Here is a 20576-nt window from a genome sequence, read left to right as displayed (position 1 = left end):
AAAATGTACTCACCCTTTTAGGCCAAAATGTAGACGAGTTTGTTTCTTCATCAGAACAGATTTGGAGAAATGTAGCATCAGTCGCTCCCACCAATGGATCCTCTGCAGTGAATGGGTGCCGTCAGAATGAGAGTCCAAACAGCTGATAAAACATCACTATGATCCACAAGTAATCCATATGACTCCAGTCCATCAATAAACGTCTTGCAAAGCAAAAAGCTGCATGTTTTTTAACTTCAAACCATAGCCGCTGGCTAAAATATGAATCCATAATCCATAACATTGCTTCCGTCTTGTCTGAATCAGGAGAGAAATATGCACAAATCAAACACCGTTTTTTTATTGTTGTATTTTGATGCGAGACGACAACATGACATGGACATTTTCACTGGAGGAAGTGTTATTATGGATTGTGGAGTGATATTTTAGCCAGAAGTGATGGTTTAAAGTTTAATGATGGATTTGTTTCTTCAAATACGCAAGTTTCTTAATTGATGGACTGGAGTCGTGTGAGTTACTTGTGGAGTTTTTAACAGCTGTCTGGACTCTCATTTACTGGAGGAAGTGTTACTATGGATTATGGAGTGATATTTTGGCCAGAAGTGGTGGTTTAAAGTTAAAATCCTTTTATGATGGATTTGTTTTTTCAAACTTGAAACTTTTTACTTTAATATTAATTAATGGACTGGAGTCGTGTGAGTTACTTGTGGAGTTTTTAGCAGCTGTTTGGACTCTATGGAGTGATATTTTGGTCAGAAGTGGTGGTTTAAAGTTAAAAATACTTTAATGATGGATTTGTTTCTTCAAACACACAGCGTTTCACTTTAAAAGATGTTAATTGATGGACTGAAGTTGTGTTACTTGTGGAGTTTTTAACAGCTGTTTGAACTCTCATTCCGACGGCACCCATTCACTGCTCATATAATGCAAAATTTCCCCAAATCTTTTCTGATAAAGAAACAAACCCATCTACATCTTAAATGGCCTGGGGGTGAGTGAATTCTCAGCAAATTTAAATTTTTGTGTGAACTTTTTCTATGGCATTGCTGCCAACCTTTGGAACCTTTATTTTTAAGAGTGTAAATCAGTTTTTATTGTGGTATACAAAATGGATAAGTGGAAATGTGACAGAAACCAAACCCATATGGAACTGTATCATAACATGCAGTGTAAAAATGCTACTAGCTTATCAATATCTCAGGAGAGAGAAACAATCATCCATAGTTACTAACCTATAAAAGTGAACAAATCAACCCAAAGACAGTGGAAAAATGCATGACTAGGGAACTGATTGTAGAATCAGTATGTTTAAAACATGGCAGTTGCATTTTGGTTCACATTCAAGGCAGCTGATACCTGATTTTCAGTCTCAGGATATTTTATTTTTGCTATTTTTTACATTTTTTAAGTGTGTGTCAGCCATTTTTTGTTTTTCCATGCGTACACATTTTTCCCTCCAAAACTGCAGACAGTTTATAAAAGTAGTGCGGAAAGAGAGGAGAGTTATTTTGGCGCGCTCTCCTCGCATTCACAAGAAACTCCGCCTCAAGACTTCACAAGAACCTCCCTCCACCCCATCCCAGAATCCCCCGCCCTCAAACGTCCCCACACACAACCTCTTCACGCAAAAAAAAGTCCCGTGAGATCCGTCTCCGTTGCCTCGAAACGGACCTGCGGCAGGAACAGGATTAGCTCCACTGCTCCTCCTTGGTTTGTTCGCTCCACCGTCCCTCCTTTCTATCTCTCGTCCTCCTCCTCGGTCTCCCTCCCACCTTGTTTTCTTCTCTCAGTTTCGCCGGTAGCGGTTCTTGGGCTTCTCGCCGCAGCCAGTGGCCTCGCAGGAAGACAGGGTCGGGTTCTTGCCGGAGTTGATGCTGCCGAGCAGAGAGGGCAGTTCGTGGGTTATGGCGTGCTCGATCTTCTCCAGAAGACAACCGCCCATGTAGGAGCATTGGGCCGACAGCTGCTTGAAGCTGTTCACCGGGTTGATCCCAAAGAAGTCGCGGTAAGCGTCTCGGTTGGGCAGGTCGAACTTACTGACGTTGGTTTTGGCCAGGATGGACTTAAAAATGTAGAACTTGTCAGGATCATCCACGATCTCTTTGAAGACCAGTTCGGGATCACTGAAGAAGCTCATCTTCTCCTTAAAGGTCTGCACGTAGCGGTCCACCAGGAGGGCATGAATGCGAACGCGGATGCCGTGCTGCCGAATAAAGGCGATTTTGTTCTCCAGACGATTCTCGATTACCTGGTTCAGGTCTTCCAGTAAGGATATCTCCTCGCGTTTGAAGAGTTCGCGGCTGGTGTCAGGCGCATAGTCGTAGGGCCAGAAAGAGCTGACGTACACACGTGGGGGCTCGGTTACGTTAATGAGGGGTGCCAGGCTCCAGAAGAGGGCGCCGTAGACACGCATGAGGTCCTGGGTTGCCAAGCTGTCGGCTTTGTTAAGGATGATACGGATCTGGGACTCCCGACCTTTCAGCTGACGGAAGAGCATCTCCAATTCGAGACCGACGTCCAGCTTAGTGGGATCAAAAACCACGAAAATGAGGTCGGCGCGATCGATAAACCACTGGCACACGTCGTTGAATGGATAACCTTGAAGTGGGAGAAAAAATATAAATGAAATAAATTACGATTGCTAAATACTGGTATATGTGTTTTTAAAAACAAATTTATTGTTTTTAAGACGTTTGCAAATAATATTAATACTGTATATCCATACAGAGTAAACATATACAATCGCAAAACAACAAATTATGTAATTCGCATTCAGCAACTTAATACTGACTCAATATGTTTTATTCAATGTATTTTACTCATGTACCAGTATATCAATACATACGAATTAAAAGTTGACTGATATAAGATTTTGCTGATATGATTAAAATGTTTTTTCTTAATAAATAAACAAACTGAATGTTGTGCAATCAGTGTTTTTTTAGTATAACTGGGATACTAATATATCTTTTTGAATATTTTGAGTTTTTTGAATATTTTGAATATTTTAATGTTTTTGTCATTTTTATATATATCTTTTTTTTGTATGTCCATTTTATTTTGATAAATGAAAATGAAAAAGTTTGCTTTGGCAACTAGCTGAAATAAATTTCATTTCATTTTATTTTACTTTATTTTATTTGATATTATTTCAGCTAACGTTTATTTTTTTTCCGGGTAACAAAAATGTTTTTCTTTAAAGTTTTAGTTTTAGTTAACTACAATAACCCTGGTGTCAGTACTAGTCATATCTGCACTACCAGTCAAAAGATTTTGTATGTTTTTTAAAGAAGTCTCTTCTGCTCACCAAGCCTGTATTTATTTGATCCAAAATACAGCAAAAACAGTACAATTCTGAAATATTTTTACTATTTAAAATAACTGCTTTCTATTTGAATATATTTTAAAATGTAATTTATTCTTGGAATTTAAAAGCTGAATTTTTAGAATCATTACTCCTGTCACATGATCATTCAGAAATCATTCTAATATTCTGATTTGCTGTTCAAAAAACATTTATTATTATTATTATGTTGAAAACAGCTGAGTAGAATTTTTTCAGGTTTCTTTGATGAAAAGAAAGTTCAGAAGAACAGCATTTATCTGAAACAGAAATCTTTTCTAACATTATACATTTCTTGATCTTCACTTTTGATCACTTTAAAACATTCTTGATAAATAAAAATTTTAATTTATATAATTCTCCCAATAATAAATAATAACACCCATAATAAAAGGACTTTTAATTATAAACAAGCCTGAAATAAACCAGGACTCTTATTTTGAAATGTGTAAGTGTCACTACTTCCAGCTGCACAGAACTGAGAGAAATAAAAGGTGCACTATAAACACCGTAAAGTAAACATTGTCATAATTCATATACAGTACATCATAAACAATCACTTGTCATAAATGCATGAAAAAAATGGATTGACAGCATTTTGAAAGTGCAACAATGAAACAGTGATTTACCAAAGTTTAATGATCACATTAAGCCGTTTTGCGATTCCCAAATTTAAGACCTCTTAAAATGATAATTAAGACTCCTCCTTTACCATCTGATATATGTAAGACTTTTTATGACCTTCGATTTGAGTTTAAGACTTTTAAGGTCCCAGGGGTACCCTTAAATTACAGAAATCAATGGAGAAGTCTGTACCTCTCTCCTGCTGCTTGCGGTTCTCAATGATTCCAGGCGTGTCCACAAATGTGACCCTCTCCAGGAGCTTGTGGGGCATCTCAATGCCAACCAGCTTCTCCAAAAAGTTCTGGCCGAACTTCTCCAGCGGGGAGAAGGAGCGAGAGCTGTCAGCAGCCATGACGATGCCCTCCACGGTGCGGATCTTCTCGCCGTGCATGATGACGGTAAACTCTGAGGTAGTGGGCTCAGCGCCTGGACAAACAGAAGATTTGTACATTTGTAATGAAACAATACTCCAGTGTTGAAAACCACTTGAAAAGCAGCAAAGGTGGGAGTTTACCTGTGTACAGCTGATAAGGGGTGTCCTGCAAACCCAACAGATAGTTAATCATGGAGGACTTGCCCACACTCCAGGGTCCGAGGAACAGCACCATGGGTTTGGAGGTGATTTCTCCATCTGTGTGAGAGAAAGTGTTAGAGAACAATGGTGTTTACTATTAAAAAATCTGAGACTAAGGTCAAGAACCACAATTCAAGTTCTATCATAAATGAAAAAGCTATTTTTCCCTTATATGCATACACTTTCAGAAATGAAGGTTCTTAATTGACATTGATAGTTCCATGAAGAACCTTTAACAACCACAGAACCTTTTCATTCCACAAAAGAATCTTTAGAGTGGAAAAAGATTCTTTAAATTTTTCAAATGTTCTTCACACTCAGAAAAATGGTTCTTTTTTTAGAACTTTTCAATGAAAGGTTCTTTGAGGAACCAAAAATGTTTTTTATATGGCTTGTAACCTTTAATTTTATGAGTGCATGAATTTACATATTCAGTGATTAATTGGTCATTATTAAAACCTTTGTATCCATCTGTCAAAGGGTTGCAAGGTTTTCTTTTAGACTTTATTTGTCCCTTTAAGGGAAATTCTTCTTCACAGCATCATTCCATTCCACATACAGTGTTACCTTGACATAACAACATGTCATAAGCATTACACGTTTGGTGTTTGTTGCTTATTCTTATTGCATGTTGCTGAATAACTGGTTTCCATTTTTCACCTTAGACAACAGAAAGTAAAGTACCATCACAGTGGGGTGCACATTCCCAGAAGAGCCAGCAAAAACAGCAAGCGTTAAGAGTAACAAATGCGCCATGCAGCATTGTTGAGTGTTGACATCAGTGCAAGTAAATCAGTTTTTCTTAATTTTCGAAATTGTTTCTTGAAGAAAATATTTCAGGAATTATCTCCATATAGTGGACTTCAACGGTGTCCCCAAGTTTGAACTTCCAAAATATAGTTTAAATCCAGCTTTAAAGGACTCTAAACGATCCCAGCCAAGGAAGAAGGGTCTTATCTAGAGAAAAGATCGGTCATTTTCGAAACAAATTGACAATTTATATACTTTTAAACGTGGGGCCACCATTGAAGTCCACTATATGGAGATGATTCCTAAAATGTTTTCCTCAAAAAAACATAATTCTTATCGACTGAAGAAAGAAAGACATGAACATGATAATTTTTGTTCTGGAAGTCAACTTCTCCTTCAAGGAACCCAAATATTTGTTGAGAAAATATTTGAACCCAGTATCTTTCATCAAACCCTTTCTAGATAACGAGAAAGGTTTCCTGAATTCATAGCTAAGAAAATATCTAATGAATGCCTATTTAAGAGTTTAGATGAAGGAATGAAGGTCGTTTCACTTTCTTTAACTATTCACTTGTAAAGTCTGAGGACAGAATAAGAGTTCTTTAGGAAAAGAAACTAATTTCTGTTTAATTGCAGAGAATGTTATTTCTACGAAGTACTCCAGAATGGTGCAAACACAATCGGTCAAGGCCCCTCTACAGCAGTGTAGAGGTTGAGTAGCTTGGCTAGAAGCGCAGAAGAGGTTTTTGAACCGAGTCACATTAAAAAATAACCTGAGCACCATCAAATCTTCAGACACAATATGTGACTCCACAATCTTAAAAATAAAGGTACTTTATTGGCATCTGATTCCATGAAGAACCTTAAACATCCAAGGCACTTTTCAAATGCACAAAAGGTTCTTTAGATTATTAAAATGTTCTTCACACTGAAATGTGAACGGTTCTTTGGGGGAACCTAAAATGTTTTTTCTGTGGACTCGAAAATTCCATTTTAGAACTTTTATTTTTAAGAGTGTTGGATCTTTTAAATACAAGTCAAATTTGGTACAAGCATCTGACGTAAGACAAGTAACCCACTCACATGGGCATGCCAGGACTGCACATGCAACCAACATTGATACACCAATGAACTTTAGCCAGAGTAGATGCCACATATTTAATATGATGCAAATAAAATCAAGGCTATGACAGATGGAAGTACAGACTATTCAATATATACATTCTTTAGGTTTTGCCTAATATGCGCAACCTATGTTATGTGGTGTTTTTGTCCTCTAATGTGAATATTTTCAGTGTTTTTTTGAAGGACTTATTAACACCCACATACATAACAGTACGACATATTAAAAAGATTTTACTTCTATCCCTCACTGGCTCATTTTTTATTTGCATTTTTATTTATATGTCATCTACCAGACATGTCATAAAACCAGTCAAATTTTTGGGATCGGTAAGATTTTTTTCCTTTGCTCACCAAGGCTGCATGTATATATGATCAAAATGCAATAAAAACAGAAAAATTGTGAAATATTATTACAATTTTAAATAACTGTTTTGTATTTGAATATATTTTAAACTATAATTTATTCTAGTGATGCAATGCTGAATTTTCAGCATCATTACTCCAGTCTTCAGTGTCACATGATCTTTCAGAAATCATTCTAATATGCTGATTTGCTGCTCAAGAAACATTTCTTATATATTGTTGGAAATAGTTGTGCTGCTTCATATTTTTGTGGAAACTGACACATTTTGTTTTTCAAGATTCTTTGATGAACAGAAAAATCAAATGAAAATCTTTTATTAACATTATAAATATCTTTACTGCCACTTTTGATTAAATGCATCCTTGCTGAATAAAACTATTAATTTCCTAAAAAAATCATACTGACCCCAAAAGTTTGTAACAGATACGTCAAAATTAATTGCCAAGCATTGTTTATTGCACAAACCAATCCATAAATCAATGCTTTAAAACAAAAACTTAAAAAAAAAAAACTTTTTTTACAATGAACATTTATCTTATAATATGGATGATCAAATTATTCTTCGATTAGTGTTCAGAATTAATTCAATTAGACAACTCGATTAGTTGGATGAAGTAAAATAGCTGAACCAAATCTAGACTTTCTCCCAAATCTGCTGGTTGAATTGTTGAACGTGCCACCAGATGATTTGTTAGTTTTATATTCTCTAAAAAAATCAATCCAATTTTGTTCTTTCCAGTGGCTGAATGTCGGCTGAGCAATGCGACACGCTGACAGATAATGGCACTTTGTAATTAGTGCTCATTCAGTGCTGATGGTAATTGGGCAGATGAGCGCTAGCTGGCGTTACACCGCAGGGGATCAGAGACGCAGGCAGTGCCATGCAGTGAAGCGCCCCGTCATACCCACCTGTGGCAGAATCCCCCAGTGTGCGTCCAGGATAGGCTGTTTAGTGACGGGTGATGTCGGGGGAGGAGAAAGGGATGAAAATGACAAGTGTGAGGAAAAGTGCAGGCAGAGGAAGAAGACAGACCGACAGAGAGAATGTGAAAGGATCAAAGAGAGAAGTCGAGGAGGAGGACAGAAAGAGACACTTTTCCTGTGAAGCAGGAGACAGTATGTGATGAGCTGAAATGTGTGTGGATGAGGATTGATGGTCGTCCAGATACAATGCTTTCTGGAAGAGATTGAACACACACGGCAACAAATCCTATTCTTATAAATAAATGTAGAAAAAAAATAAAAAAAAGTCTTGTGCTGCACAAAAAGATGTACTATATAAATCACTACTGCTTTTTTCCCTCTTGTTTTACACAAAGAAATAAATGTTTAATCTAATGAAAACTGTCAAGAATGTGTTGGACCCAAAATGACATGTAAAAATTGTTGTGCCAATAAATAAATAAATATGTATTGTTTTACACAAAAAGATATCTTATTTATTTATTGTAAATGTACTATATAAATCAAAGAAACTTCTTAGAAATAAAGATATATATATGTTTATGTGTAAAACAAAAACAGTTTTTTCTTTTTTTGTCTTGTTTTATACTAACTAAATAAATAAGTAAATAAATTAATGATTAATCTAATGAAATTTGTCAGGAAGTGTCTGACAAATTACATCCAATATTATTTCATTTAAATTAACTATTTTAACAAGGTACAACAAAATTGCACACAAACCAAAGATCATGTTTACAAAGATCATTTTATAGGAAAATATGATTACAATTTTTTTAATTACAAATGCTACTTGTCATTTCTTCAAAATTGTTTTGAAATTTACTACTACTATTTCTGAATGAAAATTGTTTCAACACCATATATTTTTAGTGTAGTATTTATTTGTGAAATTTTATATTTTTGCAAATATATATATATATATATATATACAATGCGATTTTTGCATTACAATAATATATATATATATATATATATATATATATATATATAAATAAAAAAAAAAAAAATCGTCTTCCTAAAAGTAGGCTACATTTATTTTTTTTTGTAAAATATAATTTCTTTTGATTTTGTGGTGAAATATGATCTTTACAGGTTCTAAGACTCAGCCCAATTATATTTTTAAAGGATAAATTTAAGTAAAATTAGAACATTTTTAAAATGAAACAAATTAAATACATATTAAATAAACAAATACCTGAATTTATAACAGTCTAATTTTAAAAAGCCTAAATCAACCAAAGTTAACATAAGTCCCACTAAAATTTATGGTTGTGCTGTGTCAAATATTTGGTGTAAAAAAACAAACAAAAAACTTGTACCCAGAAGCCCATGCATGACAGTATATACCCGTATTAAACGAATGTTTCTTGTGATGTGATGGTTTATGACACATTATCTTCCTTTGATCACCAGCAGCAGGCTTTGATCACACTGGTGCTCAGATGATATCTGCTAGCTTGTTTCAGCTTCTTTCTACTTCCTCACAAGTGTAAAGGTCAGTTTTGCATTATTGTGGTGAGTGTGGGGGTTAAATACCATGCTGAACCACAAGGGGGCAAGCTGGATCCCAGTGTTCAGTCAGGGGTTAGCAGGACACTCAACACCGTGAAAGTCACCCTTCAGAGGACACAACCTACATACACCCAAAAGCTCTACAATAATAACTCGTCCTTGTTTTTCTAAACTTCAAACTACTACTAAGGGAACAGGTAAATCTGGTCAATGGGTTAAAATGTGGGGTTTCCTTTTAACAAAAAATTAACTTTGCTAAATAATATTTTGAGGCTAATGTTATCACCTACAAAAATGCTCTGTATTTAAATTAAAAAAATATATATATACATAATATAATATTTAGTAATATATATTAAGAAAAATATAAAGTGTAACATCCAAAAATTGCATTTTTTTCCTTGCATTTTCTGCTAATTTATTTGATGAAAATTATATAAAACTGTAAAATGTAAAGTAATACAACAATATAATAATAATAAACTAAATTATGTTTTTGTATCAGGTCTTGTAAAGTTTAAATATGCAAATTATGCATCATTTATAATTAATTTTGTAAAAATACATACATATGCAGATTACGAACATAAACTATTGGGCTTGTTTTAATGTTATCACCAACAAAAAATGTTGTAAGGACCAAAAAAAGCATCTTTCTGAAAAGTTATTTGATAAAAATTAAAAAAAAAAAAAAAATTAATTAATATATTTTGTTTATAAATTGTCACATATTACTTGGGATATTTTCTGAAAGGTTGAAGAAATATTGCTATAAGAAGTCAAAAGCATAATATAATATAAACAAAACATGATTTTGTATCATGTCTTTGTCATTTAAATATGCAAATTATGTTAATGATTAATTAATCATTAATTTGATCAAATAACCATACATATGCAGATTATGAACAAAATCACAAAAAAATATTGGGCTTGTTTTAATGTTATCACCAACAAAACATGTTGTGTTTAAATAAATAAATAAATAAAAGTAATATATATTAAAGGTCTAATTTAATTTAAATTTAAAATTTTCTAACAATTTATTTGGTGAAAACTATATACAAATATAATTGTTATTTTGTCTAAAAGTTTGATATTTTAAAATATTGTTGAAAGTAAAAAGTTCAGTGCATCTTAAAGCATAATATAATACAACCAAGATAATGTTTTTGTATTGTTTAATACATTTAAATGTTTAAATTACACATAATTTACAATTAATTAGATTAAATATGTAGATTACGAAAATGTCATAAAAAACTATTGGGTTTTAGTGTTGTGGCAATAAATAAATAAAAAGTAATATATATTAAGAAAAATCCTAAATTAAAGGTCCAAAAATTTTATTTTTCTAAAAACTGACTCATTTATTTGGTGAAAATGATATAAATTTTACAAAATCTAAATTCTTAAACTTTGTTTATAAATTTTGTCACATTACTTGGGATATTTTCAAGTTTTAAGAAATATTGGTAAAAGTCAAGAAGTCAAAATTTAATCCAAAACCATAATATAAAATCAACTAAATTATGTTTTGTATCGTGTATTTGTCCATTTAAAAGCTTAAATATGCAAATTATGCATAATTCTTAATTCATTTTATTAAATATATATACATATGCACATTATGAACATACCACAAAAATATTTAGCTTGTTTTAATGTTATGACCAACAAAAAATATTGGTTGAATGTTGTTAATAAATAAATAAATAAATAAGACAACTAATTGTGATGTATATTAAAAATAAAAATAGCATTTTTCTAAAAATGTATTTGGTGACAATGATATATAATCTCAATTTTGTCACACTGAAACTTTGAAGTTGTAAAATACTGATACATTTAAAAAAAAACAAATTCATAAACTTTGTTTATAAATTTTGTCACATTATTTGGGATACTTTAAGGTTTTAAGAAATATTTGCTAAAAGTCAAGAAGTCAAAATTTCATCCAAAACCATAATATAAAATAAACTAAGTTATGTTAAAATAAGTTAAAATAAGTTATATTGTGTAATTGTCCTTTAAATGTTTGCATATTTAAATTATGCATAATTCATAATTAATTTGATTCAAGATGTATATCATGAAAATGATCTACAATAAAACTATTTGGTTTTAATGTTATTGCCAACAACAACAAAAAATGTGTATTATATAAATAAATTAATTCATTATGTAATAAGGTCTTACACCTAATACACTAATAATATTAAGCAAAATCGAAAATGAAGGGTCTAGATGACATATAAAGCATGGCCTACTTTATTTAGTGAAGTGTTAGTGTAAATGTTGATACGTTTTGCCATTTATTATTTTCAGATATTGTTTGTGAAAAGTCTTTAAGTACTGCACATCAAAAGTTCAGCTCATCCAAAAGCACAACTTAAGCCTGCAGAACCCCGGCTTTCATAAGGTATTACTGTATAAATAATTACAAACAGAGAAACGCCGCACAGAGGATATCCATGAGACATTTGTACAGACTCGAGCACATAGAGCTCTTATATAAAGTGAGGGCTGTTGAGAAACTCCTGATTGCTTTCAGATGGAGGCTTCGTTCCTCCGGCAGTAATAAGAAAGCCTTGTGTTTTCTATTTTAACTCTCTCTCTCTCTCTTTCTTTCTTCCTCTGTTTTCTGGCCCCCCTCGGCCGGCTCTGGACGAGCACCAGCGCTACAGCTGTGGAGTGACGAAGCGCACATGTGTTGGCTCAAAGAAGCCACCATACTCGGATACGCCAACGCCTTTAGCTTCAATTAATCCTGCACTTCATTGTCTAGAGGGACTTTATTTACCAGCTCTGAAGTATCTGGAACTTTGTGAGTGAAATGAAATACTCATATGAAAGAACCACATTTGCTGATGCACACATTACACAGAAAATGATGATTAAATTTAGCCGCGAGCGACAATCGCTGGGCCGAGAACACAAACAGTGTGAGTTTAGGACATGTAATTCAAGACTATTTATAAATGACTACATTAGTATTTAATTAAAGATCTTGAAATGTGCCACAGCAGCCCTGGGTTCTTGCTTATGAATATGATGATGGCAGCCTGAATGTGCAGTGGGATGGTTTGGATGGTGGAGAATGATATAATGGAGATGAATAACCAGTCAACATTCATATAATGCTAAACTACACTCAAAAGATATTCTCGGCCTCAATTTAAGATTTATGTATTTGAATTGCATATAAAACTGATTTTGATCACAGAGTTTTGACAAACTTAATGCAATGCATATTTGTCAGTCACACATAAATGAAACATTTTTGTTAGTTTTTTATATGACTATAAAGTTTTTATTTACTTCAGTTTTAGTTTTTTTTAGAACAATCAAGTTAAATGAAAAATATATATTTTCAGTTTTCATTTACTTTCAGCTGAAGTTTTAGTAATTTGTTGTAATATTTTAGTAATTTTAGAGTTTTTGTCTTATATCTATACATAGATTTATTTCAGTTTTAGCTATTTTACTACATAAAGTTAAATTTTTTAAAATTGATGCTCATTATTTTGAAAATGTACAGTTCTCATTTTCATTTTAAAGTTTTACTAATTTACTAATTTTTTATTTCTATTTTAGTTTGTTATTTTAGTACGATCAAGTTAAATGAAAATATATATACTTTGAGTTTTTATTTTACTTCCAGCCGAAAGCTTTTTATTTTCCTTAGTTTTCGTTAACAGATTAAATTCATTTGTATTTCAGTTTTAGTTATTTTGCTACATAAAGTTCAATTTTAAAAAAGTATGCTCAATATTTTGAAGTTTTTATTTTGATATTTACAGTTCTCATTTTCATTTTTACGTTTTACTAATTTGTTGTATTTTTGTCATTTTTATTAGTTTTTGATTTGTCTGTATAGGTTTTACTTATTTTCCATTTTTGTTTTAATTTTAGTTTTTATTTTTATGAATTTATTTTTTAGCCAATTTGTTATTATTTATTAATTTGTGTTTTTCTTTTTTACATCAAGTTTAATAATAAAAATTATACATTTTTCCTCTGAGCTAAAATAAAAAATAAAAAAGTGTGTAAGTAAGGATTTTATATTTTATTTTAGTTAATGTTAATTTAAATCGACAATTTTTTGTTATGGTTTTACTTACCTGCAATATGAATAAAAGCATTTTTAAAAAAAAAAAAAAAAAAATCATTATTTCAATTCTAAAAAAAAAAAATCTAAATAATGGCATAGTTTATTATTGACAATATGATTTTGAGTGCAGAAATCTTAAGAAACCCATTTATTTTGTATGACTGACAAATATGCATCACATCACAGTTTATGTTAATGTTTTATAGGCCTAAATATTTTTTGAGAGTAGACAAACACACACGAGACAGCGGTGGAAAGCGGGGTGACAGTACCTGAGATCTCATGCTGTCTCAGCTCATTGTACTTGTAGGCCTGTTCCATGGGCCTGATGGAGTTGTGGTAGATCTTCCTCAGCCTCTGCAAAGCAGCTGAAAGATAAAAACAGAACAAACAAAGAGTGAAGTTGCGTATGACATCCACCAGCACACACAGGGGCAGAGCACAGAGAGGAAAGACTGCAGATGGTGTTGTGGATAAAGCGTTTGGGAAGGAAATGAAAGGAGACGCTGGTGTAAACAGACCTAAAAACACCTACGTGCCTTTCTGAGGCAGTAGTCTATGGAGCGGATACGGTGAGTCAGATAACAACTTTCTCCTGGTAGCTGATGTGACATATGGACTAAATAATCCATTTTTGAACTTTTATGGCGAGTTCAGTTCACAAGCAGCAATGACTCAACGTGATTTCATGCTTCATGGCCTACAAGCTGCCCAAAAACTAGTTTAGCTGAAGGTTTCGTGCCAGATAAATGCTGCTGTGATTGTAAAAACAAATTATAATGTTTGATAGTTAGTTTAAAAGATTATGGCTCTACAAACAGCTTTGTGAGATTGAAATCAGGAGTTTTCAAGCTGTGCAGTGTTATTTTAGCATTACACTGTAAAAAAAATCACCTATTTTAACTTGAAAACTTAAGTTCAGTTGCAGCCTTACATTTTTAGGTATAATCAACTTGGTTGTACAAGTCATTTTAACTCAAATTACATTAAACCAAGTTGAATTTCATGTAACTTTTAAAAGCAAAAAGTTTTTTTTTTTGAAGAATTAATTTTGTCATAACTTACATAAGTTGCTGTGTGCAGTGTATTTATACACTGTTAGCAAATTTATTGATATTTTGAATAAAATCTTATTTTTTATATTTTTATTTTAAATATTGTAACTGAAGATTTAGCCATTTTATGTGATTTTGTCCGTTTTATTTGTTTTTTATATATATTTATACATTTTAATTTCAGTTATTTTTATACTTCAATTTTTTTTAATTTTACATTTTTTATTTTAATTTTTAGTTTCCATGGTAACTATTTTTTAATTAAATATTTATATTCAAGCAACGAAAATTATTTGTATAGTTTTAGTAAACAGCAACAAAGGTGGCAAAAGGAGTTCATAAGGGAGCTGCATAAAATGTAAATGTAAAGTTATCATATTAACTTACAATATTATTTTTAAATTAATTTAAATATATTTAATTTATTAATAAAATAAAATGATTAATTTGAGCACATTTACAGAATTCAATAACATTACAATATTCACAGAAATCATAAAAAATCTTTTTTATTGTGAAAAATTTTGAATTGACATTGTTTCTATTTAGGCTTTATATATCTAAAGTTACTTTAATAATGGATATAAAGATATTTAAGAGTATATATTAATAATTAATTTTGGCTTTAATGTAATTGTTCATACAGAAGCCACTTGATTTTATTTAATTATATCACACTTAATATTTCCTTATTTTTTTCCTGTTTTCCTTTATATATTTATATATTTTTATTTCAGTTTTAATTTCAGTGATTTTTGTACTTCAACAAACTTTTTTTATTTTATTTTACATTTTTTAATTTTTCAGTTTAAGTTCACGTTTTTTATTTAATATTTATATAAATAATTTTTTATAGTTTTAGTAAACAGCAACAAAGGTGTGGAAAGAGGTTCATACGAGAGCTGCAAAAAATGTAAATGTTTTTTAAGATATCAAAGTTTTATTAACTTACAATATTATTTTTATATTAATATTAATAAACTTTATTTATATTTTTTAGCACATTTACAGAATTAAAAAACATTACAATACTCACAGAATTCATAAAAAATCATATTTATTGTGAATAAATTTGAATTGAAAATCTTTTTAGGTTTACATATCTAACTTTAATAATGGATATAAAAATATTTAAAAATATACATTCATAATTAGTTTCTGCTTTAATGTAATTGTTCACACAGAAGCCACTTAATTTATTTTAATTGATCATATCACACTTAATATTTTTCTTATACAGTGTAAATTTAACTGCCATTTTATTGTTTAGAAAGGACTTTTGTAAGCAGAACATCATATTTCTGGGTCCTCTTCATTAAAAAGTTTGAAAACTCTTGGTTTAAACCAGTATAGGCTGTTTCTTTACAGCAGGCTAGTGTGAAATGTTACTTAACCTAAGGTTAGAGTCAACATTCACCTGCTAGCATAGTGTGAAAACCCTGTAAACTGAAATGAAATGATGTGTATGTGTCTAAGACACAAGCTTCATGTCCTCACCAGCATAATCTCCTGCTTTCTCATCCGCCGCGAGCCTCAGAGTTTCCTCGATGTGAGATCTGTCTCTCAGGATGGATTCCAGAACGGCTTCCTCCTCTGCAGAGAAACCAAAAGGACACACTTTAAAACTTCCTTCGAAGCCTGAGGAAGAGAGCCTGAGCCCAGCGAGCCACAGCGGACTGTAATTGACTGCAGCAGGTCTTCCTGAGGTCTCTGTGATTAGTATCCTGTGATAAAACAGTCCTTTTAGTCTTTGCCAAGACGCATCGACGGGTTATCTGTTATTTGTGTGCTTTCTGGATGGATAAACAAGGATTTGCAAAGAGTTTTACAGACTTTAAAACACCTTATAAAAGGTTAGTCTGGGCTGGTCCAGACTGTAGTCATTTGTCTTTGAATAAACATATTAACAAATGCACAAATTTTAAAGGCTTCTTCACACCACGGATGATATAAGGATAAAGACATAGTTTTAAGAAAATCTTTCTAAACGTAAAAAGAGTAGCGGATTTCACACCACAACATAACGATAACATCACAGAGGAACGATATTGTTGAAATCACGTTCAAAACGACTGATTAACAATAAAAACATTTAACCAATCAGAAGCCAGCCAATTTATTTACAAATTTCCTTTACAAACTTGTAAGAATGATGCTATGCAGTTTCTAATGTGCTCTGAGTGTCTTTTCTACATTGTGGGATTTTTAAAATGTATTTTATTGTCCAACAGACAAAGAAGTCATATGTCTGATCACTTAACAAAAAAAGCAACAGCAGATATTTTCTAAATAAATAACATATGAAGGCTGTTCGTACTTTAAATAGTTAACCCTGGGTCATTCTAAACAACCCTGGGTAAAAAAAAAAAAAAAAAGTAGGTAATTCTGCTTGGACACTATAGTTAAACCATGGCAACTACAAACGACCATAACCGGAGATCAAGCACAGCTTTCATTTATGTCCATGGGTTTGGCTTCCGGTCTCAAGCGTCTAGCTGTTTTTAGCTGTACAAAGCAGCTTGTTTTGCTGCTTGATATTGCAAACTGGTGTGTCTTACCATATTATTTTAATGTGTTATCTTAATTATGAACACACTGGTTTGTAGTGCAAACAGTTTTACCGTTTACTGCACATTGTTATTCTCGTTTAACCGGAAATCTCACCCATAGGTTTACTTCTGCATTGAAGAATAAGCTGGATAATTTTAAAGCGATGGTTGACCCGAAAATGAAAACTCTGTCATTAATTACTAACCCTCTTGTCGTTCCAAACCCGTAAGAGCTTTGTTCATCTTCAGAACACAAATTAAGATATTTTTGATGAAATACAAAAGCTCTCAGATCCTGCATAGACACAGGGCTCTTTGTGCGACTATTAAAAAATATTTAGGAACACCAGTGCGAGTGACCCGATTATCATATTTGTGTTTGCACTGAGGGGTGCTTCAAAGGTTTTTATGTGTTTTTGCAATGTTGAGTAATGTTTTATAGACATATCTCACAACTCCTTTCATAAACAAAGTGTAGAGAGAATATAAATAAGAGATTCATTGTGCAGTGTAGAGAACTTTGATGATTTTAATGGAACTTTGTGAGATTGTGATGAACTAAGATGAGTGACAGATTTTAATGAATTTTATGGGAGTTTGTAAATGAGAAAAGTTAACATTAAGTGACTTAGACATTGTCTGCCTATAACACTATTGCCAGAGTTTGCTCTATTTCGTCATCAAAAATAGTTTGAAACAAGTCATGACTGAGCCAATGCACATCTACATTCAAACACACCGTTGTTTGGTTTATGAATGAATGTGCATATTTAAACAAATCTAGTGAGTCAGTGATTCAATTTTCCATTCATAAAGACAGTCACTTGCTTTATTCCTGAATAAATCAGCCGTCCGAACGAATCAAATGAATTAATGATTCAGTAATTAAATCAGTGACTTGCCGCCACCTACTAGCAGTTTTAGTTTCATTTTTAAAGTATCTTTTCAGTTATTTAAATCATTTAATATTTCTGTATTCTAAATTTTATATTCAGAACATTCATCTCAACATGAATTTATTAATTTGATTGGACTCATGCCACCTCTGAGCCTCATTTAACATGAAAATACACCTACAAGCCATCTTTGAGTTCTACAAATGAATTGTGTTAATACAGATTTAATTTGATTGGTAACTTATTCTTGTTCTACTTGTTCTTATTCTGTTGTTTTAATTAGAAATTTTAAAAATCTTATAAAATATAATTTAGTAATAAAGTTAGAAAAATGCCATTACAAAGGTAAAAACAAAATTCCTCTGTAAATCACTTTAAGGAGTCAAATATCACCTCGTAATGGGAAGACTAATTTTTTATCTGATTTTTTGATTATTGATTAGAAGGTGCTCCTGAAATTTTGACTGTGCTCCTAAAAAGAGCACAAGTGCTCCTAAAAGGAAATGTAAGCATAGATCCCTGGTAAAGCAACGCAACTGACACGTTCAAGGCCCAGAAAGGTAGTAAGGACATTGTTTTGTTTTCTTCGCACACAGAGTATTCTTGTAGTTTCATAAAAATACACTGGTGTCACATGGACTATTTTAATGATATCCTTTCAGCCTTTCTGGGCCTTGAACATGTCAGTTGCATTGCTGTCTATGCAGGGTCAGAAAGCTCTCGGATTTCATCAAAAATACCTTCATTTGTATTTCATAGATGAGTGAGGTGAGTAATTAATGACAGAATTTTCATTTTAGTCTGAACTATCCCTTTAATACTTAACATGAGCAACAGCAATAGTAATGCATTGCCTTATCTTAGCTGCTATTTGCTATCAACATTTGTCTAGCACACTTCTCATCAGGGCATTGTTGTACTATTAATGTCAGACTATTGATATTCATGCCACAATCTTCCCCCTCTCTGTTCATAGATATTTACCCACAATGCCTCAGGGCGTTCCTGCCAGGCTGCTGTTATCAAGACCCAAGACATAAATGGAGCCTAATGGGAAGACACCGTGCCTCTATATTTATATTTAGCAGCGCTGCCATTCATTACAGGTTCCTCAAATATTAGCGGCCAGACATCTCTTTTGGAGGAAGGAGATGAGAGAACACAACAACATCCATTACGTATCCTGTTAACATTGCATTTCAATTTTGTTGTGATAATTTGATCCGAGTATCAAATCTAAAAATAAAATCAAACCACGATGTGCTGCTCAAGAAACATTTCCACATTTCCTATTATTATCAATGTTGAAAACAATTGTGCTGCTTTATATTTTTACATATGGAAACTGTGATACGTTGTTTCAGGACTCAGTGATGAATAGAAAGCTCAAGCATTTATTTGACTTTGATCTGTCTTATTTTAGAGTATCAAATCTAAAAATAAAAACAACCAGTGGTCAAGTGTAATGTAGCCTTGGTTTCATAACACAGTGCTGTTGGTGTATATGGGGACTCCCTGGTTTCATAACAAGCAGGAGCTTTAATGATGGACACATGGCTACCAAATAGTTGGATTATATGCTGATAAGAGAGACAACAGACCCTAAATATATCTAGCAGCGGGCAGCTGCCCTTATGCACCCAACAACACACTGTATCGCTTCTGCTTTAAACTGTTTTCTATGCATGTTTACCAGCAGAACGCATGAAGATTTACCCCAGAATGCTAATGTTACCTAAAAATCCTAGTACTGCCACATATGATGTACTAAGTACCATATTTTATCATATATTGTATCTTTTGAAATTGGATAGCTGATGTGATGGTATCAAAAGGACTACTTGAAGATATGTTAATTATGGAAATGCTAAATGACAGTTTCCACAAAAATATGAAACTAACTGATTCAACATTGATAATGTTTCTTGAGCGGCGAATCATTATATTAGACTGATTTCTGAAGGATCGTGTGACATTGAAGACTGCAGTAATGATGCTGAAAAATCTGATCTGAATCTGATAAGAAAAAAAATATTTTTTATTGTAATAATATTTCGCAGTTTTACTGTTTTTACTACATTTCTGTCAAATAAATACAGTCTTGGTGAGCTTAAGAGACAAAACATGGAAATATTTACCACAAGGTTGCTCTCATTACTTCATTCAGTACACTGAACAGTGAACCTGTTAACTTCATTCAGCATTCAGTGTGCTTGCTGCTACGCGCTTTGCCTGGAAAGCTCTAGAAGTGAAGTTTGGTTCGTTAGCATGCAGTCCAGCTCATCTGTCATCCCTTCCCAAAATCCCCCTAGTGGCCCGTACGGCTAAATGGCGTATTTATTTTGTTCTCGGGTGTCCATTGGCATTTATTTGCTTATCTGAAACTTGCTTGGGCATGCGCTAGCCTTCCTCGCCGGCTGCCGACGGAAATAACTGACAGCTCAAGTAATATATGCTTAATCAACCTGCATCAGCACAAACGTAAAAACCATCTGTGAATGTGGGCCAGCCAGGTTTCTGAAGAGCCCGGCATCTGTTTACATCTTACCAGGATATATCTATAGAGTTCAACTCAGGTGGATCAAAACAGTCATGGGTTCACATTGTTTGCTATGAATGAGTGAATTTAAACGATCTATCGTTCCATCAGTCGTTCTATCAATCTATCTAACCGTGCCATCTATCTATCTGTCTGTCTGTCTGT

At 32.7% G+C, this 20576-nt stretch overlaps 1 protein-coding gene across 2 annotated transcripts in view; it reads right to left on the bottom strand.

Moving 5' to 3' along the window:
• Positions 1-731: 731 nt before the first annotated feature.
• srl (sarcalumenin) overlaps positions 732-20576 on the bottom strand; it is a 31424-nt gene continuing 11579 nt past the window's right edge. Inside the window, exons 2-7 of one of the 2 annotated variants that reach the window (XM_051106532.1) lie at positions 15925-16020; positions 13645-13740; positions 7690-7725; positions 4482-4598; positions 4160-4393; positions 732-2598 (exon numbers count right to left, since the gene is read on the bottom strand). In XM_051106532.1, the coding sequence (XP_050962489.1) occupies positions 1787-2598; positions 4160-4393; positions 4482-4598; positions 7690-7725; positions 13645-13740; positions 15925-16020 (1391 nt within the window). In that variant the 3' untranslated portion in view covers positions 732-1786. The remainder of the gene's footprint in view (positions 2599-4159; positions 4394-4481; positions 4599-7689; positions 7726-13644; positions 13741-15924; positions 16021-20576) is intronic. The other variant, XM_051106533.1, reaches the window with a different exon arrangement.

The sequence above is a fragment of the Labeo rohita genome, chromosome 3 (genome assembly GCF_022985175.1).
Source record: "Labeo rohita strain BAU-BD-2019 chromosome 3, IGBB_LRoh.1.0, whole genome shotgun sequence".
NCBI lineage: Eukaryota > Metazoa > Chordata > Actinopteri > Cypriniformes > Cyprinidae > Labeo > Labeo rohita.
The sequence above is the reverse complement of the archived record's forward strand: the minus strand, read 5'-3'. Positions and strand labels throughout refer to the sequence as shown.